Source organism: Dermatophagoides pteronyssinus, unplaced genomic scaffold (assembly GCF_027571235.1).
Source record: "Dermatophagoides pteronyssinus isolate colony J.1.1.1.1 unplaced genomic scaffold, Derpt_VIB-CSIC_2022.12 sq0028, whole genome shotgun sequence".
Taxonomy (NCBI): Eukaryota; Metazoa; Arthropoda; class Arachnida; order Sarcoptiformes; family Pyroglyphidae; genus Dermatophagoides; species Dermatophagoides pteronyssinus.
The window spans coordinates 311687-331926 of NW_027461552.1; the positions used below are offsets into that span (position 1 = coordinate 311687).

At 30.2% G+C, this 20240-nt stretch overlaps 6 protein-coding genes across 6 annotated transcripts; 2 read left to right on the forward strand and 4 right to left on the reverse strand.

Annotated features, from left to right (window-relative positions):
- Positions 1-3896: 3896 nt before the first annotated feature.
- LOC113791775 (uncharacterized) lies at positions 3897-5573 on the reverse strand. The gene has a single exon (XM_027341601.2). It carries the CDS (start codon positions 5525-5527, stop codon positions 4010-4012), a length of 1518 nt encoding a protein of 505 aa, XP_027197402.2. The 5' UTR covers positions 5528-5573; the 3' UTR covers positions 3897-4009.
- A 2961-nt stretch (positions 5574-8534) lies between these two features.
- On the forward strand, positions 8535-11042 carry Mfap1 (Microfibril-associated protein 1). The gene is made up of 2 exons (XM_027341846.2): positions 8535-10214; positions 10284-11042. Exon 1 carries the CDS (start codon positions 8638-8640, stop codon positions 10198-10200), a length of 1563 nt encoding a protein of 520 aa, XP_027197647.2. The 5' UTR covers positions 8535-8637; the 3' UTR covers positions 10201-10214; positions 10284-11042.
- LeuRS (Leucyl-tRNA synthetase) lies at positions 10204-14655 on the reverse strand. The gene is made up of 5 exons (XM_027341845.2): positions 14025-14655; positions 11208-13955; positions 11029-11139; positions 10526-10856; positions 10204-10465 (listed from the first exon to the last, which is right to left on the reverse strand). The coding sequence occupies exons 1-5, from the start codon at positions 14247-14249 to the stop codon at positions 10266-10268; spliced, it is 3615 nt and encodes a 1204-aa protein (XP_027197646.2). The 5' UTR covers positions 14250-14655; the 3' UTR covers positions 10204-10265.
- Positions 14656-15662: 1007 nt separating this feature from the next.
- On the forward strand, positions 15663-16642 carry LOC113791991 (uncharacterized). Its single transcript, XM_027341852.2, has 2 exons — positions 15663-15848; positions 15931-16642. Exons 1-2 carry the CDS (start codon positions 15710-15712, stop codon positions 16536-16538), a joined length of 747 nt encoding a protein of 248 aa, XP_027197653.2. The 5' UTR covers positions 15663-15709; the 3' UTR covers positions 16539-16642.
- On the reverse strand, positions 16552-18465 carry LOC113791988 (pancreatic triacylglycerol lipase-like). Its single transcript, XM_027341849.2, has 5 exons — positions 17931-18465; positions 17476-17882; positions 17142-17407; positions 16954-17086; positions 16552-16893 (listed from the first exon to the last, which is right to left on the reverse strand). The coding sequence occupies exons 1-5, from the start codon at positions 18357-18359 to the stop codon at positions 16623-16625; spliced, it is 1506 nt and encodes a 501-aa protein (XP_027197650.2). The 5' UTR covers positions 18360-18465; the 3' UTR covers positions 16552-16622.
- Positions 18466-18766: 301 nt separating this feature from the next.
- Positions 18767-19957, reverse strand: LOC113791990 (uncharacterized). Its single transcript, XM_027341851.2, has 2 exons — positions 19573-19957; positions 18767-19511 (listed from the first exon to the last, which is right to left on the reverse strand). The coding sequence occupies exons 1-2, from the start codon at positions 19859-19861 to the stop codon at positions 18943-18945; spliced, it is 858 nt and encodes a 285-aa protein (XP_027197652.2). The 5' UTR covers positions 19862-19957; the 3' UTR covers positions 18767-18942.
- Between the last annotated feature and the right edge of the window lie 283 nt (positions 19958-20240).

The window sequence follows — 20240 nt, forward strand, 5'->3', positions numbered from 1 at the left end:
TNNGGATCTTTTGAAGAATAGGAACCCCAAAGTTGCCTTTTGAAGAATAGGAACCCCAAAATTAAGCTATTGAAGAATAGGAACCCTGATTTTTGCAAAATGTTTTCATTAATGATTGTTGTTAAATATTGTTAATTAACTAAATTAAATAAAATAACGTAGCATTTTATTAATTGTAAGTCTTATTTGTTAATCAATCAATCATTTTATTGAAAACTTTTTCCGAAATTTCGGATATTCACGTCGAATAAAAATTTAAAATTTAAATTTAAATTGAATGTGAAGTTTGATTTGTTAGATTTTTCTAATCTTTTTCTTTATTAAAATTTCAATTTTATTCTTTTATTTAAAAATAATCAAATTGATAGAAAACACCTGATTTCCGAAAGAAAACCTAATTTCCTAACCTAAACTAACCTTCCTTAATTAAAGTGGATAATTTTCAACTTTTTTGTTTTTGGAAATATGACTTTTATTCTTTGTCGTTATTTTCATGTAATTTTTAATTTTGTTTTAATTATTTTGTTTTTCTTTTCAAAAAATACTTCAAAATTCTTCAAGAATACATTTTCATGTTATTTTAAAAATTACATGATGAAAATTTGTTTTATTATTTTCATATAATTTTTAATTTTATGTTATTTATTAATTTTAAAAGTAACACTCTACCAAAAGATGGCATTTGTGTTCATTTTAGAAAAAGAGAAGAAAAGAAAAAATTATAATTTTATGTTAACATACTGTTTACATATTTTTAATTTTCAAATCTTTTTCTTTATTGCAAATTTTAATTTTATTCTTTTTACAAAAATCAAATTTAAAACAAAACACCCAAAGATGCAAAGAACCTTCGTTGAACATGATTCAAACAAACATATTGCTGTTTGATAAAATTATTTTGTTTGCAAAATTTGTTCCAAAATTGCTTTTTGAGTTTGATCAGGTAGGTTTTCCTCCGGAAAACCTAACTGACTAGAAATTAGGTTTTCCTTCGGAAAACCTAATTTCTAACCTAAACTAACCTTCCTTAATTAAGTTAGACAATTTTAACTTTTTTGTTTTTGGAAATATGACTTTTATTCTTTTGTCGTTATTTTCATGTAATTTTTAATTTTGTTTTAATTAAGATGCAAAGAACCTTCGTTGAACATGATTCAAACAAACATATTGCTGTTTGATAAAATTATTTTTGTTTGCAAAATTTGTTCCAAAATTGCTTTTTGAGTTTGATCAGGTAGGTTTTCCTCCGGAAAACCTAACTGACCTAGAAATTAGGTTTTCCTTCGGAAAACCTAATTTCTAACCTAAACTAACCTTCCTTAATTAAGTTAGACAATTTTAACTTTTTGTTTTTGGAAATATGACTTTTATTCTTTGTCGTTATTTTCATGTAATTTTTAATTTTGTTTTAATTATTTTGTTTATTCTTTTCAAAAAAATACTTCAAAATTCTTCAAGAATACATTTTCATGTTATTTTAAAAATTACATGATGAAAATTTGTTTTTTCAAAATTAACCTATTGAAGAATAGGAACCCAAATTTAACCAATTGAAGAATAGGAACCCAAAACCACTCTGGGGTTCCTATTCTTCAATTGACCCGTTACATTTGTTGTATATTGGCGATGGTGATTAGCAAAAAAAAAAATTACGATCAAACTTAGTAAATATATACTGTGTCGAGATTGAATGATTTTTTTTTGTTTCCATAGATTAATCGGCCTCTATTAATGTAATACTTTTTTTCCGTGGTCACATTTCACAGAGGGCAGAAAAAAAATATTTTTCAATTAAATATTTTTCCACAAATTACATTACTATCAATATTAATGTCGGGAAACACCACCACCACCACCACTTAGATTGATCTGAACAAGTGTAAGGGATAAAAAAAATCAGCCGAGAATCGGAAAAAATAATATATACCCGCTATACATTGAAAGTGCAGGTCATCGTTTGCAACATATTTTATCAAATATGCAGCTATCAGCGCTAAAGTAATTTGATTTTTTTTTCTTCTTCAACATCTCAAAGGTTTCCGGGCAAATATGTACGACATTTTTTTTGTTTCAAAATATTTTCTTTTCCTCTTCATTTATGATAATTTTACATTTCACATCATTGGGTACGAAATCAAACTGTAGATGGAAAAACCGCACACACACACACACGCAAACACACTTTACAATACAAATTAATTTTCACCATCATCATCATCATCATCGACATCAACAGCAATCCATTTGGTTTATTGATTTTGTATTAAATTAATACAAAATTATTAAATTAAATTAATTTTTTTTTTAATATTTGAATAAATTATGGACAAAAATGGAATATTTTTAATTATTTAAGAATAAAAATTGATATTATCATTGTTATTTGCTTTTCAATACTTTTCCAAAAAAATGATTCAATATTTCATAAAAAGTAACATGATTATTGTTTCCATTTTGGTATGATGATTAAAATTTTTCTTTTCCATCAGTTTTTTTTAATTTTTAATAACAACTTCCGTTGATCATCATCTTTTGTTTTCATATAATCATAATAATTAAATATGAAATAAACACAAGCAACGTGCTTACCCATATTTCTGCTATTTCGATTATTTTCATTCATCATTAGCTATGAACTAGGAAGATTGATGGATTTTTATATCTTATGATTTTGATCTGAGAGGGGAGAGAGAGAGAGAGAAAATGAAAGAAACAAACAACAACGAATACACGAACATTCATTCATTATTATTCAATATGAGATTGATCAAAATTGAAACAATCAATTGATTGATCGATCAATCTAATATTTTATTAGATGACCTGTCACTATTTATCGCACGAACATTATAAGGTTGTTATTATCTTTTTTTTTCTTTTCTTGTTTTTGCCATATTAATATAGTAGATATGTATAGTAACAATAAATAGAATTATAATGATAAAAATCTGATGAAATTATTCCTCAGGAAACAAAAATTTATTGAGCTCAAAGAGTTGCACAATTTTTTCCCTCTTTTTCTCACATTTTTTTTTTTTTTGTTGAATGTTGGGTGTACTTGTTATTATGGTTCGAGTGAATCGGTCAGTTTTTTTTCGATCAATTATCTTATATTACATCTGTAACTATTTAAAAATATCCTGATATTTGATTTGCAATGATATCGATTACGCATTTTATTTGTCAATGAATATTGGAAAAAAACATATATAATGTTTATGTACATAATTCAATCATCGTTGTTTAGAAAATTTAAATACAGCAGCACAATTTGTGTCTGGTGACATATTTTTATCCTAAATCAAAAATTATTTCACGATGTTATTTACCTAATTAAAAATCTTTGTTTTTTTTCATCATAATTATTAGGCTTTTCTCTCAATCTATTCTTTTTTTCTTCTTTTTTTTACATGAATAAATTGATCAAGCCAAATGGTCTTTGGATGTCAAATTAAAATCGATTGCTTTGGATCGCTCAAATAAACACATAACGACACAAACTCATTACTTGCTAATTGGCAACTTTGGTGGCAACCATTTTTTTCATTATTATAATGATGAAGATGAGCTTGATCCACTTTTTGTTTTGGCTTCTCTTTTCCTAAGAAAAAGAAATATCTTAGTTACCATGGCCAATATTCACGAATTTTGTGGATCATCCAGTCTCTCTCTCTTGCTTTCTTCAAACTTTTTCTCTTTTTTCACTAATAGGGGTTTCACACTAGCAGCAATGTGAATGAAATATTTCAAATGCAATATTTCAGTCCATAAGGCTGAAATGTAGTGAAATATTGCATTTGAAATATTTCATTCACATTGCTGCTAGTGTGAAACCCCTATAATGAAAATTCAAATTATAATGATTTAAGGATTATACACTATTATAAATTGATGTGTTCGATTTGAAATACAATTTTTTTTATTCAATTTTTAACAATTTGATTGAATAATTATATGGCACATTGAAATTTATTTATTCGATTGATTTAATCTTTCCATTTTCTCAAACTCATTTCTGTTTTCGTCGTCGTTGTTGCTTACGTTGTCGTCGTTTTTTTCGTTTTTTCGTTGTTTTAGGTGATGGTGAAGATGGTGGCGATACTATTTGTTCTGATTCTTGTCTCATTTGTGACTCTTGATGTTCAGGTAATAATAATGATGATGTTTGTGGTATAGCGGGAGTTGAGGGTAATAGATGGGATAAATCTTCTTCGTGTAGTTGCTGTTGTTGTTGTTGATGATGTTTTTGTTCAAATTCTTCAAGTTCAGCTGAATCAAATAAAGCAAAGAAAAATGGATCTCGATGTTTTAAGGCTGCAGCGGCATCATTTGGTTCGATTAGTTCACTTTTATTGAAAAATTCTTCACTTTGTTGAGCATCGACCAGTGGATATATTTTTATTTGTTCATTTAAAATCGATATATGAAGATATGCTGTGTTGTTTACATCGCCTACATAGCTTGAATTTGAAAACAATGTAAACACAGCTCCATTATTCAATGCAATGTAATCATAGCCGTTTATTTCACATGATGGATATTGATGTGCACGTACAATGTATCCAAGACGAAAACGGGTAAGAAATCTTTCGGCACCACGATTACCAATGATAAAACCAGCTCCTCGTAATCGATTTGTTGAGAAATATCTTGGTTCAGTATGAAATTCACCTGAAGTAATCAAATCTTTTGTGTAGAAATCATTCCAAATTAATTGAAATCCAACACAACTTTCATCCAAATCGTTTGTGACCCATTTTGGAATCTGTTCAATTTGTTCCATACTGCGCAAATGTTTTGGTATGCCACCATGACAGGCGAATATATTTTCACAAATGATTGCCGCATATGGCAAGGCGCCAAATGCAACATTAATTCTTGACCACATTTGATAGCCCAGTTCATTGCCAAATTTTAAACGCATTTCCATTAAAAATGATTGACGATTCATATCGGAAAATTCATGATTACCTCGTAATATAGTAAAACTATTCGGATACATTGATTTCAAAATAAATAAATAGATCACCACTTCGAATCCATGTATACCTCGATCAACATAATCGCCCAAAAATATAAAATGTTTGCCATTTAGTTCACCATCAGACCAAAACTTTGATCGAATAAGTGCTAGATCACTAAAACTGCCATGTAGATCTCCAAAAAAACGATAAATTAGATTAACATCATTGACTCGTACCAAAGGCAATTCATTTACTAATGTTCGTTCAAAAAATTGACAAACTAGTTCAAGATTTTCGGCATTGTTTATGTAAAATTTTCTTCTAAATCTGCTCAATAAATTCTGAAGAAATTTATGTTCCGATTCATTACGACAATTTTGTGTATATTTTTCATATAATTCCTCTGTGGCATGGAATAGATTTCGAAAATTTTCCTGATTCAACTCTTCATTTTCCGTCGCATGTGCAACGTAATCTTCAGATTTTTCAGATTTTTCATGTATCACCGATGTTTCTGGTATCTTTGATGATGCAGAATGTTGTGAAGGCTCAAATAATTTCATTCTTTTTTCTTTTCACAAGCCTTAAAAATTGATTTTTACCTTTGTTTTTATTCACGAAAAATATTATTGTTTAAATCAAAAAAAAATATCAAAATAGATTTAGTACTAAACAAAATCGAATTAATTGATTTAACGAATTATTGCCATTTTTCATTAAGTTCGATTGTTATTCGAACAAATCTCGTTGAAAAAAAATTACTGGAGGCAATTTATTGGATAATTATCAGCACAAATCGATTCATTTTTTTCATTTTGTTTACTCATCGATTAAATGCATAAATAATTCTATGACCATAGATATTTTTTTTTCTAACCAAAAGATCTTAATTGTTGTTGGTATTATTGGATCACAAACTCGATAGGTGACTTTATTTGAACAAATGAAAAAAATGGAAAGCAACATTCTACCGTTATTGTTCCAACAAAAAAAACGATTCAAATGGGATAACAAACAAAATACGCCTCAAGTCAAAAAAAAAAAAAAAGAAAAAACAACAACAACATTCCCTTTTATCTATGAAAATAAGAATATAATAGCAAGTTAGTGAACCACTTGAACCATAACGTTCAATGATTTTTTTTTCTGGCCATATATTGAATGGATATAATTTTTTTTTGAAAAGATCAAAACTAATAAAATATTGGCCGAGATAAGAACGTCACCCAAATATCATTGAAATTAGAACAGTTTTTTAAATAATTTTATATCTTTGTCTTATAAAAAATAATATGAATGAACTTGGAAAAGAACAAAACAAAAAACAAAGCGAATTATGATTTGATGGTTGGATGGATGGATGAAAAATACATTGAAACATCTTATTTAAAAAAATGCCTTTAATTGTGTCCAAAGTAAAACACAGCTAAAGGCTATTATTATACGATACACAACATTTTTCATATATGATCTTTATTGATCGAATCGTTGTTACCATTATAATAGATTATATTTGGTCAATTTATTGATGTACTAAAAGGGATTGAATTTTTTTTTTTTTTGGGTTTTGTTTTTTGTTTTGCCCGAAGCTTCCGATAACCGTATCATTGAATATATTGCATCATGATCAATATACTGAATATCAATTATATATCGATCCAAATGATATATTAGTTAAGATATGCTGCTGTTGTTTATTGAAATAAACGTATCATTATTATGTACATCATGATAATGATCAATTTTATCATGATATTTGAATACCTACTAAATCAACTAAATCAATCGGAAGGCCTGACAATAAAACGATAAGAAAAATACTATTAGAATCTTTCATCAATTTTGTCAAATTTTTGATATGAATTAGCTAATTTGGCAATAATTTTGTCCAGTAATGCATACATTCCCGGACAAACAGGTAAATAATTTTAGATTCGCCATTGTAGAGATAATAAATAATCAGAAAAGAAAAATATGTTCGTCATATTGTTGTGAAATTAATTTTTTTTCACTGCAATTTACATGCAAACGATGATATGAACAAATAAAAACTGACAACAAATTTTTACTATTTAACTTTCAACTACTATAGCCAAATGACAGTCAAACAATAATACAAGTAACAAATCGAATCGAACAAGATTTTCTCTCAATCAAAAACAATCTTCCTTTTTTTTGAAATCACCTAAAAAGGAGGTCATCATCATCGTTATCGTGTCGGTATTTGTTGACCACTATCGACATAACATCCGAAAATGAAAATTATATGAATGAATAAAATTGTACAGTCTTTGAACTTTCATTCGTTTTACCATCACCATCGGATAAATCTGTCCACATTTAGGTCATCATCATGATCACTGTTGCCGGACGCATCGTTTTTTTTGTTGAAATTTAAATTTCTAAAATCCGATTAAAAACTCAATGTCTTCATCTTTTTTCACCGCTCATTGATCAATCGATTCATCACTGAAAATTTAATCGATTACAAAAAAAAGAAATAAAACAGATATGAACATTTTGGAAAACAATAATGGAACACGATGTATGAAAATATATTTCGTTCAAGTTCTCTCAGGATATATGATGATCGACTTATGAACAGAGCTGACTGATTTACAGCTTAATCTCACCAATGGTCATAGTTATCTGAAGCTATAGTTAATCGAGATACCACTGTATTATTGTTTACTGTCCATTTCGATTGATGATTATGATTGCTGTTTAACAAGGACGCGATGCTTATTCATTTCTTATATAAATATCCGAATATTGGTATTTCCGCATTAATGTTTAAAAATAAACTTTCTTTTTCGATCGAACAACAGCAATTTAAGGGAAACAACAAGATATTTAGGATGTTTGAATGAATAACTTGTGAAGCATTTGTTCTTTTTTTGATCATCATCATATCACTGAGAATGACCATCGATGGCAGACCATTGTCGTTTTCATTTAAATGAACAGAGCTAATCATGATGACTATTATTATGATTGCCAAAGAGAACCTTTCTTTCGATATCTTTTTTAATTGATTTCAATTGATTCAAATAGATAGATGTCAACCTCGACTTTATGAATGATGAATAATGACCGCTGTAATTTTCTTATAGCAATCATCTAATAAATTTCGATCTTCATAATCAAATATTTGCTGTCTAACAGATTTATGCTAATTGAGAAAAAAAAATTCTCGCAAAAAGATGAGATGTGTAAAAAAAACTAAACTAAAGAACTAGTATGTTTGTTTATTATGGATTTTTTTTAAATATTGTCCTAGATTTTTTTCTCTATCTGATATTTTTTTTATTCGGGTACTTTAAACTGACGTAAAAATTTTTGAACCTTATTGAAGATAGAGTTATTATTTTATTAGCTTAGTACTAATTTTTCTTAAAAATCATGTATTTGATTAGCTCAGGTGCTCAAGTTAATGATTTGAAAAAAGAAAAACAATTTCTTTTTCTATTTAATTGATTAATCCAGCAATTTGTAATTGCCATATTGCAAAAAATTCAAAAATTTCAATTATATATCGGTAACGTCGTTCATGCACGGCATATTTGAATTGGTTGAGTCTTATTTTATTATTGTCAAAAAATTCAATTTTTTTCATGTGATTTTTACTCTAATTTAAATTTTTGGAATATTCGCGAAAATTGACATTGTAATAATGTCCACTCACAAAAATATTAAACCATCTTCGGTGCAATCATTACGGCCACTTGGTGCTGTTCCCGTAAAAAATGAAAAAGGTGAAATTACTATGCAAAAAGTTAAAGTTCAACGATATGTTTCAGGACGTAAACCAAAATATACCGAAGAATCGGGTTCATCCGACAATGGATCAGATAATTATTCATCTGAAGATGAGCTAAATAATCAAAATCGTAAGATTTTACCAAGCCTAAATCGTCATCAAAATCATAGTTCAATGGCTTTCACATTGTCCAGTAACAAAAATAAGCAAAGCGATGATGATGAGGATGAAAAAGATGACGATAATGACGACGATGATGATGATGATGATATACGTTTACGAATTCGTAAGAATCGCGAAAAAAATTCAATTATCGACCAAGAAAAATTGAATGACGATCCTCGAATGCGTCGTTTAAGGCAATTTCGAGAAGAAACAAGCAAAGAAAGTTCGCGTCCTACAATCCAACCACAGATTATCAAAAGTGGTCAAATGAGTGATCAAGACGAATCTGATCCTGAATTGAAACAAGATGAAGACGGTGACGTTATTAGACGTCGTCATCGACTTCGGGAAGTAATCGATGCTGAAGAAGATGACGAAGACAATGTCGATGAAAATATTGAACGTCGTCATGAATTATTGAAACAAAGGATGCGTAAATTAGAATTAGAAACCGCACAAGATGAAGCTTTTAGTGATGACGACAACGATGATGAAGACGATGATGATGAAGAAGAATCAGAATATGAATCCGAATATTCGGAAGATGAAGCAATGCCTCGATTAAAACCGATTTTCGTTTCGAAAAAAGATCGAATAACCATCACTGAAAAAGAGGAACAAGAACGAAAACGAATCGAAGCAGCGGAATTGGAAGCCAAAATTGCATTGGAAGAACGTCGCAGATCCACATTAAAAATGATTGAAGAAGATCGCCGCCGTGAAGAAGAAGAACGAGAAAAGAACAAGGCCGCAGCCGAAGAAGAAGCCATCATCAAAGGAATAGCTTCGGTCGTCACTGATGATGAAGACGATGAAACAGCATTCGAATTATGGAAAGTTCGTGAATTAAGACGAATCAAACGAGAAAAAGAAGAGGAAGAACAACGAGAAAGAGAACGACGTGAAATTGAACGATTAAGAAACATGACCGAAGAAGAACGACAAGAAGAATTGAAAAAGAATCCACGTGTTGTTACTAATCAACAGCAAAAGGGAAAATATAAATTTCTTCAAAAGTATTATCATCGTGGTGCATTCTATTTGGACGAAGAAGATAAAGTATTCAAACGAGATTTTGCACAGCCAACGTTGGAAGATCATTTTGATAAATCCGTATTGCCATCAGTAATGCAGGTTAAAAATTTCGGTCGTGCTGGTCGTACAAAATATACACATCTAACCGATGTGGATACGACTGCATTTGATTCTGCTTGGTCAGCTAAAGATAATGTTCATGCCATACAATTCCATCAATCGCATGGTGGTGGAATGAAACAAGCATTCGATAGACCGGGAAAACGAAAAAAATGAAAATTGAAAAAAGTGTAAATAATTTTTTAATAATTTTTTTTGCTCGAAAATAAATAATAAAACAATCAAATTTGATAAATGAGATAATTTCCTAACGGAATTGATTGCCCATTTTCTAATAATGAAACGGTTTGGGTTTCAAAATCTACCGAAAATTTTCCTTCACAGTCAATGGGCATTAAAATGTGGTTAAAAGTTTCAACAGATGGAAAACATCTTGGGCCCAATTCAACATCTTTGTATCGAAGAATTTTAATACGCGAATCTGAGAGGATAAAAAAAATTTGGTAAAAATTAATCGTTTATTAACACGCGTGATACTGACCTTTATTTTTTGTTTCTTTTGCTAAACGATCAGCGATAGATTTGACTGAATCATCTTGGTAAACAGGCATAGCCATTTCAAAACATGCAACCATTGGTTGAGTGTTAATACAGGTCACTGGAACGAATGGTTCCGTACGGAATGAAATGAACGGTTCCTGTGGGCAACATTCTTCCTGAATACGTGAATCAGCTTCATCCGCATAACGAAGATCGATGCCACAAAGATCTAATGTTGAAACAAGATAATCATAATTTTGTTGCAGAACAGCCAATTCATCAAAAGGTGCACGATCTTCAAAAACGATTTCGCCTGATGTTTGAAACAATCGCTATGAAAAAAAAGACAAAAAATAGTTATGTCAAATTGTCAATGATTAATTAATTAAATCCATGTGTTACACTAAAATTGTTAATTAACAAAATAAACCAAGAAAACAAAGGACCAAGTCACCTCAAACAATAATTGTAAATCTGTTAATCATCATTGTATAATAAACTTACTTTTCTCATTTCGACGAATGGCATGACTTTTTTCATATATTTCTTTAGATCATTAATCTTGCTCAATCTACTGGCTATTATATGATTCTCTGGTAATTTGTTATTGTTTTCCTTTATTATAGATTGTATGAAAAATTATCATTTTTATTGAAAATAAAACTAAAATTAAGAATACATACGTGATACATCTGTTTCAATGATGCCAAAATAATCGACTGCCATCGTGGAAAACTACGAGCAACATGAATGATAGCATGTGTAGGTCTTTGTGGCTGTTGTCGATCGGATTTAGCTGAATTTTTCTTATTTATGGATCCTGATGTTGATAACGATTGTTTGCCAGATTTTCCTTTTGAACTAGTTTGTATCATATAGGCTTTATACCGTACACGAAATAGATGACATGCATCAATAAAATAGTCAAATATTTGCAGGTAATTCTGATCTGGTAGTTTGGTCATAGGCCATTCAGCTTGCTGTATAGAACCGGGACGTCGTAAAATTTCTTTGTAAATGTATTCAGCCGAATGTGGACAGAGTGGCGACAACATAATTGCTTGTGTTTCAATGAATCGAAGGATAAGACCTTGGTGCATACCCGAACGAATACTTAGTTCTCGATATTTATCACGAGCATCTTGGTATTCAAAAAATCCTGTCTTCAATGCTTCCTTGAACATAAGGTTTTTATAATTAGATTCAGTTTTAATAATCAAATCGTCCATCAAATTGGAGAAAGCAATATCTTCAAACAATACGTTGGGATCATCATTTCGTAATGAATCTAAATGATCAACTATTTCACGACACCATTCGATGAATGCATACAATTTAAGTAGACCATTTTCCGCTTGTTTTTCAACAAAATTAGCATCTTCAATTGCATCGCCAGCATCAGCCAATGCAAATCGTACGCCATCGGCTGAATATTTTAGAATAGCATCACGTAATGTGAGAAAATTTCCAGTCGATTTGGACATTTTTTCATTATTCAATAAAAGATGACCGTTTGTACGAACCGATCGAGGCCAGAATTCAGGATGATCATCCCAAATAGCAGTATGATTATACAACATATATGTTAAATGATTTTGAATTAAATCTTTTCCCGAAACACGAATATCCATTGGATACCAATATTCGAATTCACGCTTCAGAATGTCAAGTTTATCTTTCGACACGGAACAATTCTTTGGATATGCGGCATTGGGGAAAAAAATGTAATCCCATACTTCAGGTGTCATATGTTCTGGTTTAATGCCAAGTGGAGATTGACCACGGCCATCTAGCACACCACCTTGAAGATAATGTGCGATCGCATAATAGGCCATATAGATGGTCGAATCTGATAAGGACTCGATTAACCATTCTTCTGCCCAAGGCATTCGTGTTCCAAGACCATATTGTCGACTACAAGCATGATCTTTTAACCAATTCAGAGTAAAATCAAAATTTCTCCTCACTTCTTCCGAATAGGTATTCAAATCAAGAAGACATTTTTCTGTTTGTTCACGCCATTTATGTTCACCATATTCCAAAAACCATTGATCACAGAGTGCAACAACACACTCATCATTTGAACGGGATAATACTTGTTTTTCCGGTTCATAATACTTGACACCATCACCGCAATCACAAAGCATTTTTTGTATCAATGGTTTTGCTTCAGAAACTTTTTTACCTGCATGTTCACCAACCAACATGATACCATCGTAGAAACCTGACAAATAGACTTTTGCTTTCGCTTCGGCCAATTTTTCAGTATCGTTCTGACTTTTGATTTTCAATTCTTCGCAAATACGGACAGCACAAAGATTACCATAATCGGGAATTTCAATGATTGGTACAGCATTAAATGGCAAAACCATTTCATCGGTAATATTAAACTTGGATCGAAGTGCTTCCTTGTTTTTCAGATCAGTCAATGCAGCATGATCATCAGGTGAATCTGATGGAACACTGGTTACAACTCCAGTACCTTTACCTTCTTTGATAGTCATCATGGGCAAGGCATAAACGAATTCGTAGGCAGAAAGTGGAGCTCTAAGTTTGACCCCAATCAAGTCTGAACCTTTTAATTCGGCTACCAAATTCACTTGGCCAAATTTTGTCGTTAGGCCTTGATATGAAAGATTTGCTGCCGATCGACGGCTAGAAATGAATATTTCCCCAGTATTTATCTTATAGGCAATGTAATTCATATCTGGTCGTAGCCAGCAATTCGTCTGGCCATACATTGTTTCAGGTCTTAATGTTGCAGCAACCAAAAAAATTTTGCTTTTCTTTGCAAATTTTTCCAAATTTTTCGGAATGGGTTCGATAACTTGCAATTTAATTAAGGTGTATTCTTGCGGTCCAACGCCTTCGCCAGATGAACGATCATGATCCATACAAGGTTGTTGGTCTTTTGGTGAATAAATTGTATAACGTTTACCGAATTTAATTTTGTTTTTCTCTTTAAGGCGAATAAATTGCCAGCGTACAAAGGAATCATAATAAGGATTGACATCGGTTGTTATGAAAGAACGACGCCAATCAACACGGATGCCTAACATTTTAAGATCTTCGATCCATTTTTGAGGAAAATATTTTAACCAATAAGCAGCGTCCAAAAAGTTGACAATTTCATCGTCGGATAAACCCAATGCCTGCATAATTTGCCATTGATATTTAAACGAACCAGATTTGGCAGCCGCTTTACTTTTTTTACTTTTTGATTTATCTTTTATTTCTATTTCTTGAACTTGTTCAACCGTTTTTTCTTCAGTGGGTGTAGAATCTTCGTCAGGAAATTGTGGCGGACAACCATAAAGTTCAACTTCACGTTTCAATTTATCAGCACAGGCTTTTATCGGTGTACCAGTGCAATGAAATCCAAATGGAAAAAGACATCGTTTTCCTTTGAGTCGAAAATAGCCCATTGCGAACTGGAAATAAGAAAAGAAACAAAACAAAAAAATCGAAAAATCCAAAATGACGAAGAATCGACAGCTCACCTCTAATTTGGTCAATGAAAACGTATGACCAATATGACCACGGCCATTCATATATGGATAAGGAAAAGTTCCAAAGTATTTTTCTTCAGGATCATTTCGTTTACCATCTGGGGTTGGATCTATTTCGAAGATTTTATCATCGGACCATTGTTTTTGGATTTCGGATTCAATTCTAAGAAAAAAATCCAATTTGGCCGTACTTTTAGCAATTGCTGGTTTAGCCATTGCCAACAAATAAAAATTAAATTAATGAAAATGTTTCCACGTGGAAAATTTGAAAAATTCTTCCCGATTTCAACACATCAAACACAAATGATGCAAACACTGCATTGAAATATCACGCATTTGCCGGAAGGTGCCGTCATTAGATGATGTATCATCATTATATGGATTTGAACTTCACACACAAAATTAAATTCACAAATTTTTAATTTATTTACATAGAATTTTTTAAAATGCAAAAAACAATACATAAAATAATTAGTGCCAATGAGTGTCTATTCGATGAACAATTTTCTTTATCCACAAATATTCTATGATGATAACAAACAGAGAAAGGCGAAGAACAAACAAACAAAGATCACAAACAAAGATCACAAATTGTACACCCTTAATTTATAAAATTTGTTTTCTCTCGTTCTCTTGCTTTCTCTGCCACACAACAGACGAACGAATATGATACATTCGACAAGCGAAAACGATAGTATCGATAGTTACGATCGAATTTTATTTTTTCAATTCAAAATGATCATTTCGGAATCTTTTTTGACATGCTAATACGTTCACTAATTTCCTAAATGTTTTATATTTTTCGATGAAAAACTTTAGATTTTTCTTTGTCTAATTGTCGTTAAAAACAATAGATTTTAATTGATTTTATTGGCTTCAAAATTTTAATATTTTTGCGACAAACTCATTTGTTTGATTCAAATAAGGATTTGTGGTTTTTACCATCGAATTCATATGTTATTGAATTGAAAATCAATTAAATTAGCATTTCTAAAAAAAATAAAATGATGATAATGAAACGTACAAAATGTCAGGTAAATCAAATGTTTTTAACACCTCTTAACTTTTCAATTGAAAAAAATTTATGTAATACCTCATTGTTGATACATAAATCAAATTTGATGTTTTGTTCGATCAATAAATTATATGTTATACTAATGATCTGGGAAAAAACCTTTGACAACACAAACAATATGTGTAATTTCTTTTTAAAACTATCCTTTATCATTCATAACCGATTCATCCGATTCGATTTTTGTGTATGAATGATTCAAGGTTCTCTGTTCTTCATCGTCATAATTGATTGAATAATGCTAATGATGTTCGAAAAAAACAAGTTTCATAACCATTGTGTAAATCGTAAAGATTATCTTTTTGTAATAGTTAAATTGCACGCGCTTATCAATCATTGAATTATGGTAATGCATCACAAATCAAAATAATTGGCTATATTTATTGTGTTACCCGATTTCTTATTCATTTTGTATTTCAATTTTTAAATGGAATTTCATTTTGGAAATTTCTTTTCATGTACTAACTAGCAATGCAATGTTTATGTTAATAGATACAATTGTTTGACTTTAGCTTCTGAACAGTTGGGAAAGACCCACCAATTTTTCGATATAAATTGTCGAACGTTTCTTTTGATTTTGATCATTCTTGATTCAAACATCATAATGGCATATTTATCCTATAATTCTATCATTTTATTTTTTGTGTCAGTTTTTTTATTCATTATCAATGATGTAAATGGACATAAATGGAAACGAGGTGGATATGGTAACGGAAACATCGTTAGTACATCATATCTAAATGGTTGGTACTTTAGAAAAGTGTTATCATTTTTTAAAAAATATTATTAAAATTTGAAATATTCTTGAATGTTCTTTATTTATAGATTGTGATGGTGGATGTTATGGCGCTCATAACACTGGTATTGATAGTGGTTATTCATCAACAAATTATCATCATAGTTCATCATCGCAAACATATTCTACAGAAAAAAAAATTAGCAATCATGTCATCGAAACGAAGCCAGTAATCAGTGTGCCAGCAACTATTGTGAGAAAAACATACGCCGTTCAACCGACTGTAGTAAAAAAAACATACTATACACAGCCAACACATTCATATTATCGTCAGGATACAGGATGTGATATCAATCCATGTGGTGGTGGATCACAGATTATCAAAATTATTAAAAAAACTCGCACATATACCGGTGATAATGGATGTGGATATGATGATTGCAATAATTATAATAATGGCTATATCAATACCGGATATGTTCAACCAGTTGTTGTTAAAAAAGTTACAAGAATTATAACACAGCCTCAAACAGTTAAAGTCGTTAAAGTTATTGATGATGGAATTGTTGGTCATAGTGGTGGTGGTGGTGGTTATAGTGGAACCGGATCTGCCTGGAATGGTAATAGTGGTGGTGGTATCAATAGAGGTAATTATCAAGCAGATTGCAAATATGATTGTAATAAATGGAGAAAATAAAGAATCCAAAGAATTTTTTTCTTAAAAAAACCTCATCTTTATTTGTATTTTTCGAATATTTTTTTAAATATTTAATAAAATGAATCAAACTTTATGAAACTTAATACCATTTCGATTGGTAATTTCAATCGATTCAGGTCGAAATATCATTTCGATGTTTCGTTGTTGATTTTTATTTCGCAGTTTGATTTCTGACAAGGAAATTATCTGGATACTATCGACAAACATTGATCTCGTTATTAGTTCGATCAATGGGCCATGTGACCAATTCATTATAACCGAATCAAATTGATTGTAATTAATTTCCGATACGATTACTTGGGAATAATTGGTTCCATATTCAAATTTTTGATAACTGATACAATATTTGAATGAAATATTTTATCAAAATGATTTGAGTGAATAATTTACTTACTTTGAATTGAATGTTATTTGTTGTTTTTGATTTTTTCGATTATTCTGAAATTCCAAAAAAATTTTAGCATTCTGTGCTTGACGATTTTCCGATGACAATTGTGTCATCCGTATAGTAATCAAGTATTGAAATCCTTGAAAATCGTAAAAAAATTATTCATCATCTTTCGATATACTTAAATTACTCACTAATGTATTTCGGACTGTCACCGGTAGCCATAAAGAATCGGTGACCACGAGATTTATTTTTAAATCTACGATTTTTTTCTGCATTTGGTCCAAGTTCAACGCATTTGGAACCATCCAGACCACAATCATGACATTCACCATTCTGAAATGAAGACCAATCTTGGCATTGATATGCAATAGGTTTAGCAATCAATTGATCCGGTATGATTGTTTCGATAAAATATTCTACAGAACGAATATGAGCACAAAAAACTAAATGTCTTGTTCTATTTAAAAATATTAGATAATCATTATTAATTTCATATTATTTAGAGATCAACAATCACAAAATAACCTATTAGCACTTTCTTCGAATAAAAGTGCATTTAATCGTTCACGTGGACAACCTGGTTGTTTTTCGGCTCCATTAACAAAAATAGAAATATGTGAGCATGTTTCATACATTCCAAAACTGGTAAAAGGGATTTTATCATGACCTCTATCAGTATGTATTGAATCAACAAATTGAGCATCTGTATCCCATAAACGAGCAGCAGAATTATTCACACCTTCAAATAGTGGTCCTGCCGGATCTAGAGCGGTGATTCGACCTACTCGACCACGTAGATATTTTCCCGCATAGCCTGCTATATGTGAGCCCAATGAATGACCAATAATGTGAACATTTTCTAATGGAATATTTTTGAAAAATTCTATAAATTTTCCAACCATAATACCGACGATTTGTGAATTGGCCACTGCCTAGAAATAATTGGTTGATTTAAAAGGCAACTCTTAACTCATACTAACTTGTACATAAGGAGGATCATCACCATTTGGCCATTCAACTAGAATTATATTCAAATCTTCTAATTGTAAGTAATTATTTTTAATCGAATGCATCCATTCTCGAGCATCTTCATTATATCCATGAATAATTAATTTCGTTGATTTATTAGAATCAAAAAATGATTGAGATCGATTTAAACTTGGATTATAATTATATGTTTCCGGATTTTGAAGGTTTTTACGAGTGTACAATGAAAATGTTGCATTGATCACATCAGGAGGTTTAGGTAATAGATTGATTGGTCGATGAATAGGATCAAAAAAATCTAAGGTATTGAATGTGCCAAATCCATCATACGAAATGGATGCAGTTTGAATTGTAATAAACAAATAGCAAATTATGAACAAGCATAAGAAAAGTTTTGTCACCATCATAAAATGTTGATGCATTAATGATAGAAAAACAAATATGTATTTGATATATAATAATCAATCAACTGTTGTTAGAATTATTTGAATAAATATCCTTTATTGAAATATTCAAATCAATTCTAATGAGGAAATTTAAAAGATGGTCATGAATTGAAGGACGTGTGACTTGATAAGACGGCTATCATCAACATAGATGTTGATGATTACCATATCTCACTACAGATTGCGTGATAGAATGAGATTTCATTGAGAATGAATACTTTTATATTGCGCATTTTTATTAGTTTTACCACTAATTGATTTCATACTCTCTCTAAATTATTCAAACATCTATATCATGAGATATTTGTTGTTTATTTTATATTTATTTTGTTTATTCAAAATAATTTGAATCAATGAAAGAGAATTTTTTCCCAATATAAATATCATGCTTTTTAGAAATTTATTAATTTATGTACGGAAAAATATGTAAAAAATAAAAAATTCACATCAATAAGTTGAGAAGGAATGATTCATTTTTTTTAATAGTCGAGATTCAAAAAATAAATCTAATTAAAAACATAATGAGATTTATTAATTAATTTGATTATGAATTTAAACATCAAAAACGTATCTTGTCCCAATCCTTAAATTTTCGCATGCGATTAAACAAACACAAATTCACTGTTGATACTAGCAAGAGTGATATTGTTTCACTGATACTTGTGACTAAAAAGAGAGTTCGAGTTTCATTATCCGGCCATTTCGAACGAAAATAGGGATCAAAAAAATTAAAACCAGACACATACCAGGACGCAAAAAAAGTCAATGTGAATGTTGTAATGGCTATCAGTTGTATTGAAGACGACACAATCAACGATATTGGAAGGGATTCAATATTATAAACCTTATATAAATACCAGCAAGAATAAATGGTACCAAGTAAATAAAGTGCTAAACACATAACTGCTAATGCAGCACCAAATGAATGAATCAAAGCCATAATTATTGATTCGGTTGAACGAAATGTAGTAAAAATTATCACACCAAATGTGAAAAAAATCATAATTGTTACCAGGTTCCAATTAATTGATCGTAATTTTTTTGAAAAATTTACATTTTGGTCATCTTTTGATTGTGATTGAAGATAATATTTCACTTGTTTATAACGAAACCATGATGTAAATGTTGCTATTATAAAATAATTAACAAATTAGATAAATACTATTATCATTAGTACCTAAATACTTACCAAATATTGCTTCAATGATAAATAATAATGCGAATATACTAGCACCTGGTGGATAACCAGCCGAATCGCTAACCAATGGAAAAATAGGATCAGTATAACCATAATATGTCGAAGTTATGTATGGAACCACAGACATCAAAACAATGGATATCGAAGAATATAATGGAAATATCCATGAATATTTTTTGATTGATGAATACAATTGTTTTTTTCTTTGTTTTGAACCATTATTGCCATCATTAGCTATCGTTACTGATACTGATTGACCATTTTCGTTAATCGTATCCATGTATATTCGTTAAAAAGTTATTATTGAATTCAACACATAGGGTGATTGACGGCAATTTCATAAAAAAATGAATCATTTAATTTTTCAAATTTTCACCAGTTTTATCACTTTTTGATTTCGCACTATCTTCCTTATACATTATACATCAAACATCTTTATCGTGAGATATTTGTTGTTTACTTCATATTTATTTTGTTCATTCCAGATAATTTAAATAAATGAAAGAGAATTCATTATTGCCTCATATAAATGACATGTATTTTATAAATGAATTAGTTGATGTGCGAAAAAAATAATAAAATTCACACTTTGAAGAGCACATTTGGAGATATTTTTCCATGAAAAATTTCGTTAAATTAATATTTTAGCTATTAAATAG

What these genes read in the sequence shown, in the direction of transcription:
- LOC113791988 (XM_027341849.2), bottom strand. Translation starts at nt 18,359, where the DNA reads ATGCATCAACATTTTATGATGGTGACAAAACTTTTCTTATGCTTGTTC. An exon ending in TGACAGTCCGAAATACATTA is followed by an intron (nt 17,087 to 17,141) that starts GTGAGTAATTTA and finishes ACGATTTTCAAG; the next exon opens with GATTTCAATACTTGATTACT. An exon ending in CAAATAACATTCAATTCAAA is followed by an intron (nt 16,894 to 16,953) that starts GTAAGTAAATTA and finishes ATATTGTATCAG; the next exon opens with TTATCAAAAATTTGAATATG.
- LOC113791775 (XM_027341601.2), bottom strand. Translation starts at nt 5,527, where the DNA reads ATGAAATTATTTGAGCCTTCACAACATTCTGCATCATCAAAGATACCA.
- LOC113791991 (XM_027341852.2), top strand. Translation starts at nt 15,710, where the DNA reads ATGGCATATTTATCCTATAATTCTATCATTTTATTTTTTGTGTCAGTT. An exon ending in TAGTACATCATATCTAAATG is followed by an intron (nt 15,849 to 15,930) that starts GTTGGTACTTTA and finishes CTTTATTTATAG; the next exon opens with ATTGTGATGGTGGATGTTAT.
- LeuRS (XM_027341845.2), bottom strand. Translation starts at nt 14,249, where the DNA reads ATGGCTAAACCAGCAATTGCTAAAAGTACGGCCAAATTGGATTTTTTT. An exon ending in TTTCATTGACCAAATTAGAG is followed by an intron (nt 13,956 to 14,024) that starts GTGAGCTGTCGA and finishes TCTTATTTCCAG; the next exon opens with TTCGCAATGGGCTATTTTCG. An exon ending in AAAAGAAACAAAAAATAAAG is followed by an intron (nt 10,466 to 10,525) that starts GTCAGTATCACG and finishes TTATCCTCTCAG; the next exon opens with ATTCGCGTATTAAAATTCTT.
- LOC113791990 (XM_027341851.2), bottom strand. Translation starts at nt 19,861, where the DNA reads ATGGATACGATTAACGAAAATGGTCAATCAGTATCAGTAACGATAGCT. An exon ending in TATCATTGAAGCAATATTTG is followed by an intron (nt 19,512 to 19,572) that starts GTAAGTATTTAG and finishes ATTTTATAATAG; the next exon opens with CAACATTTACATCATGGTTT.
- Mfap1 (XM_027341846.2), top strand. Translation starts at nt 8,638, where the DNA reads ATGTCCACTCACAAAAATATTAAACCATCTTCGGTGCAATCATTACGG.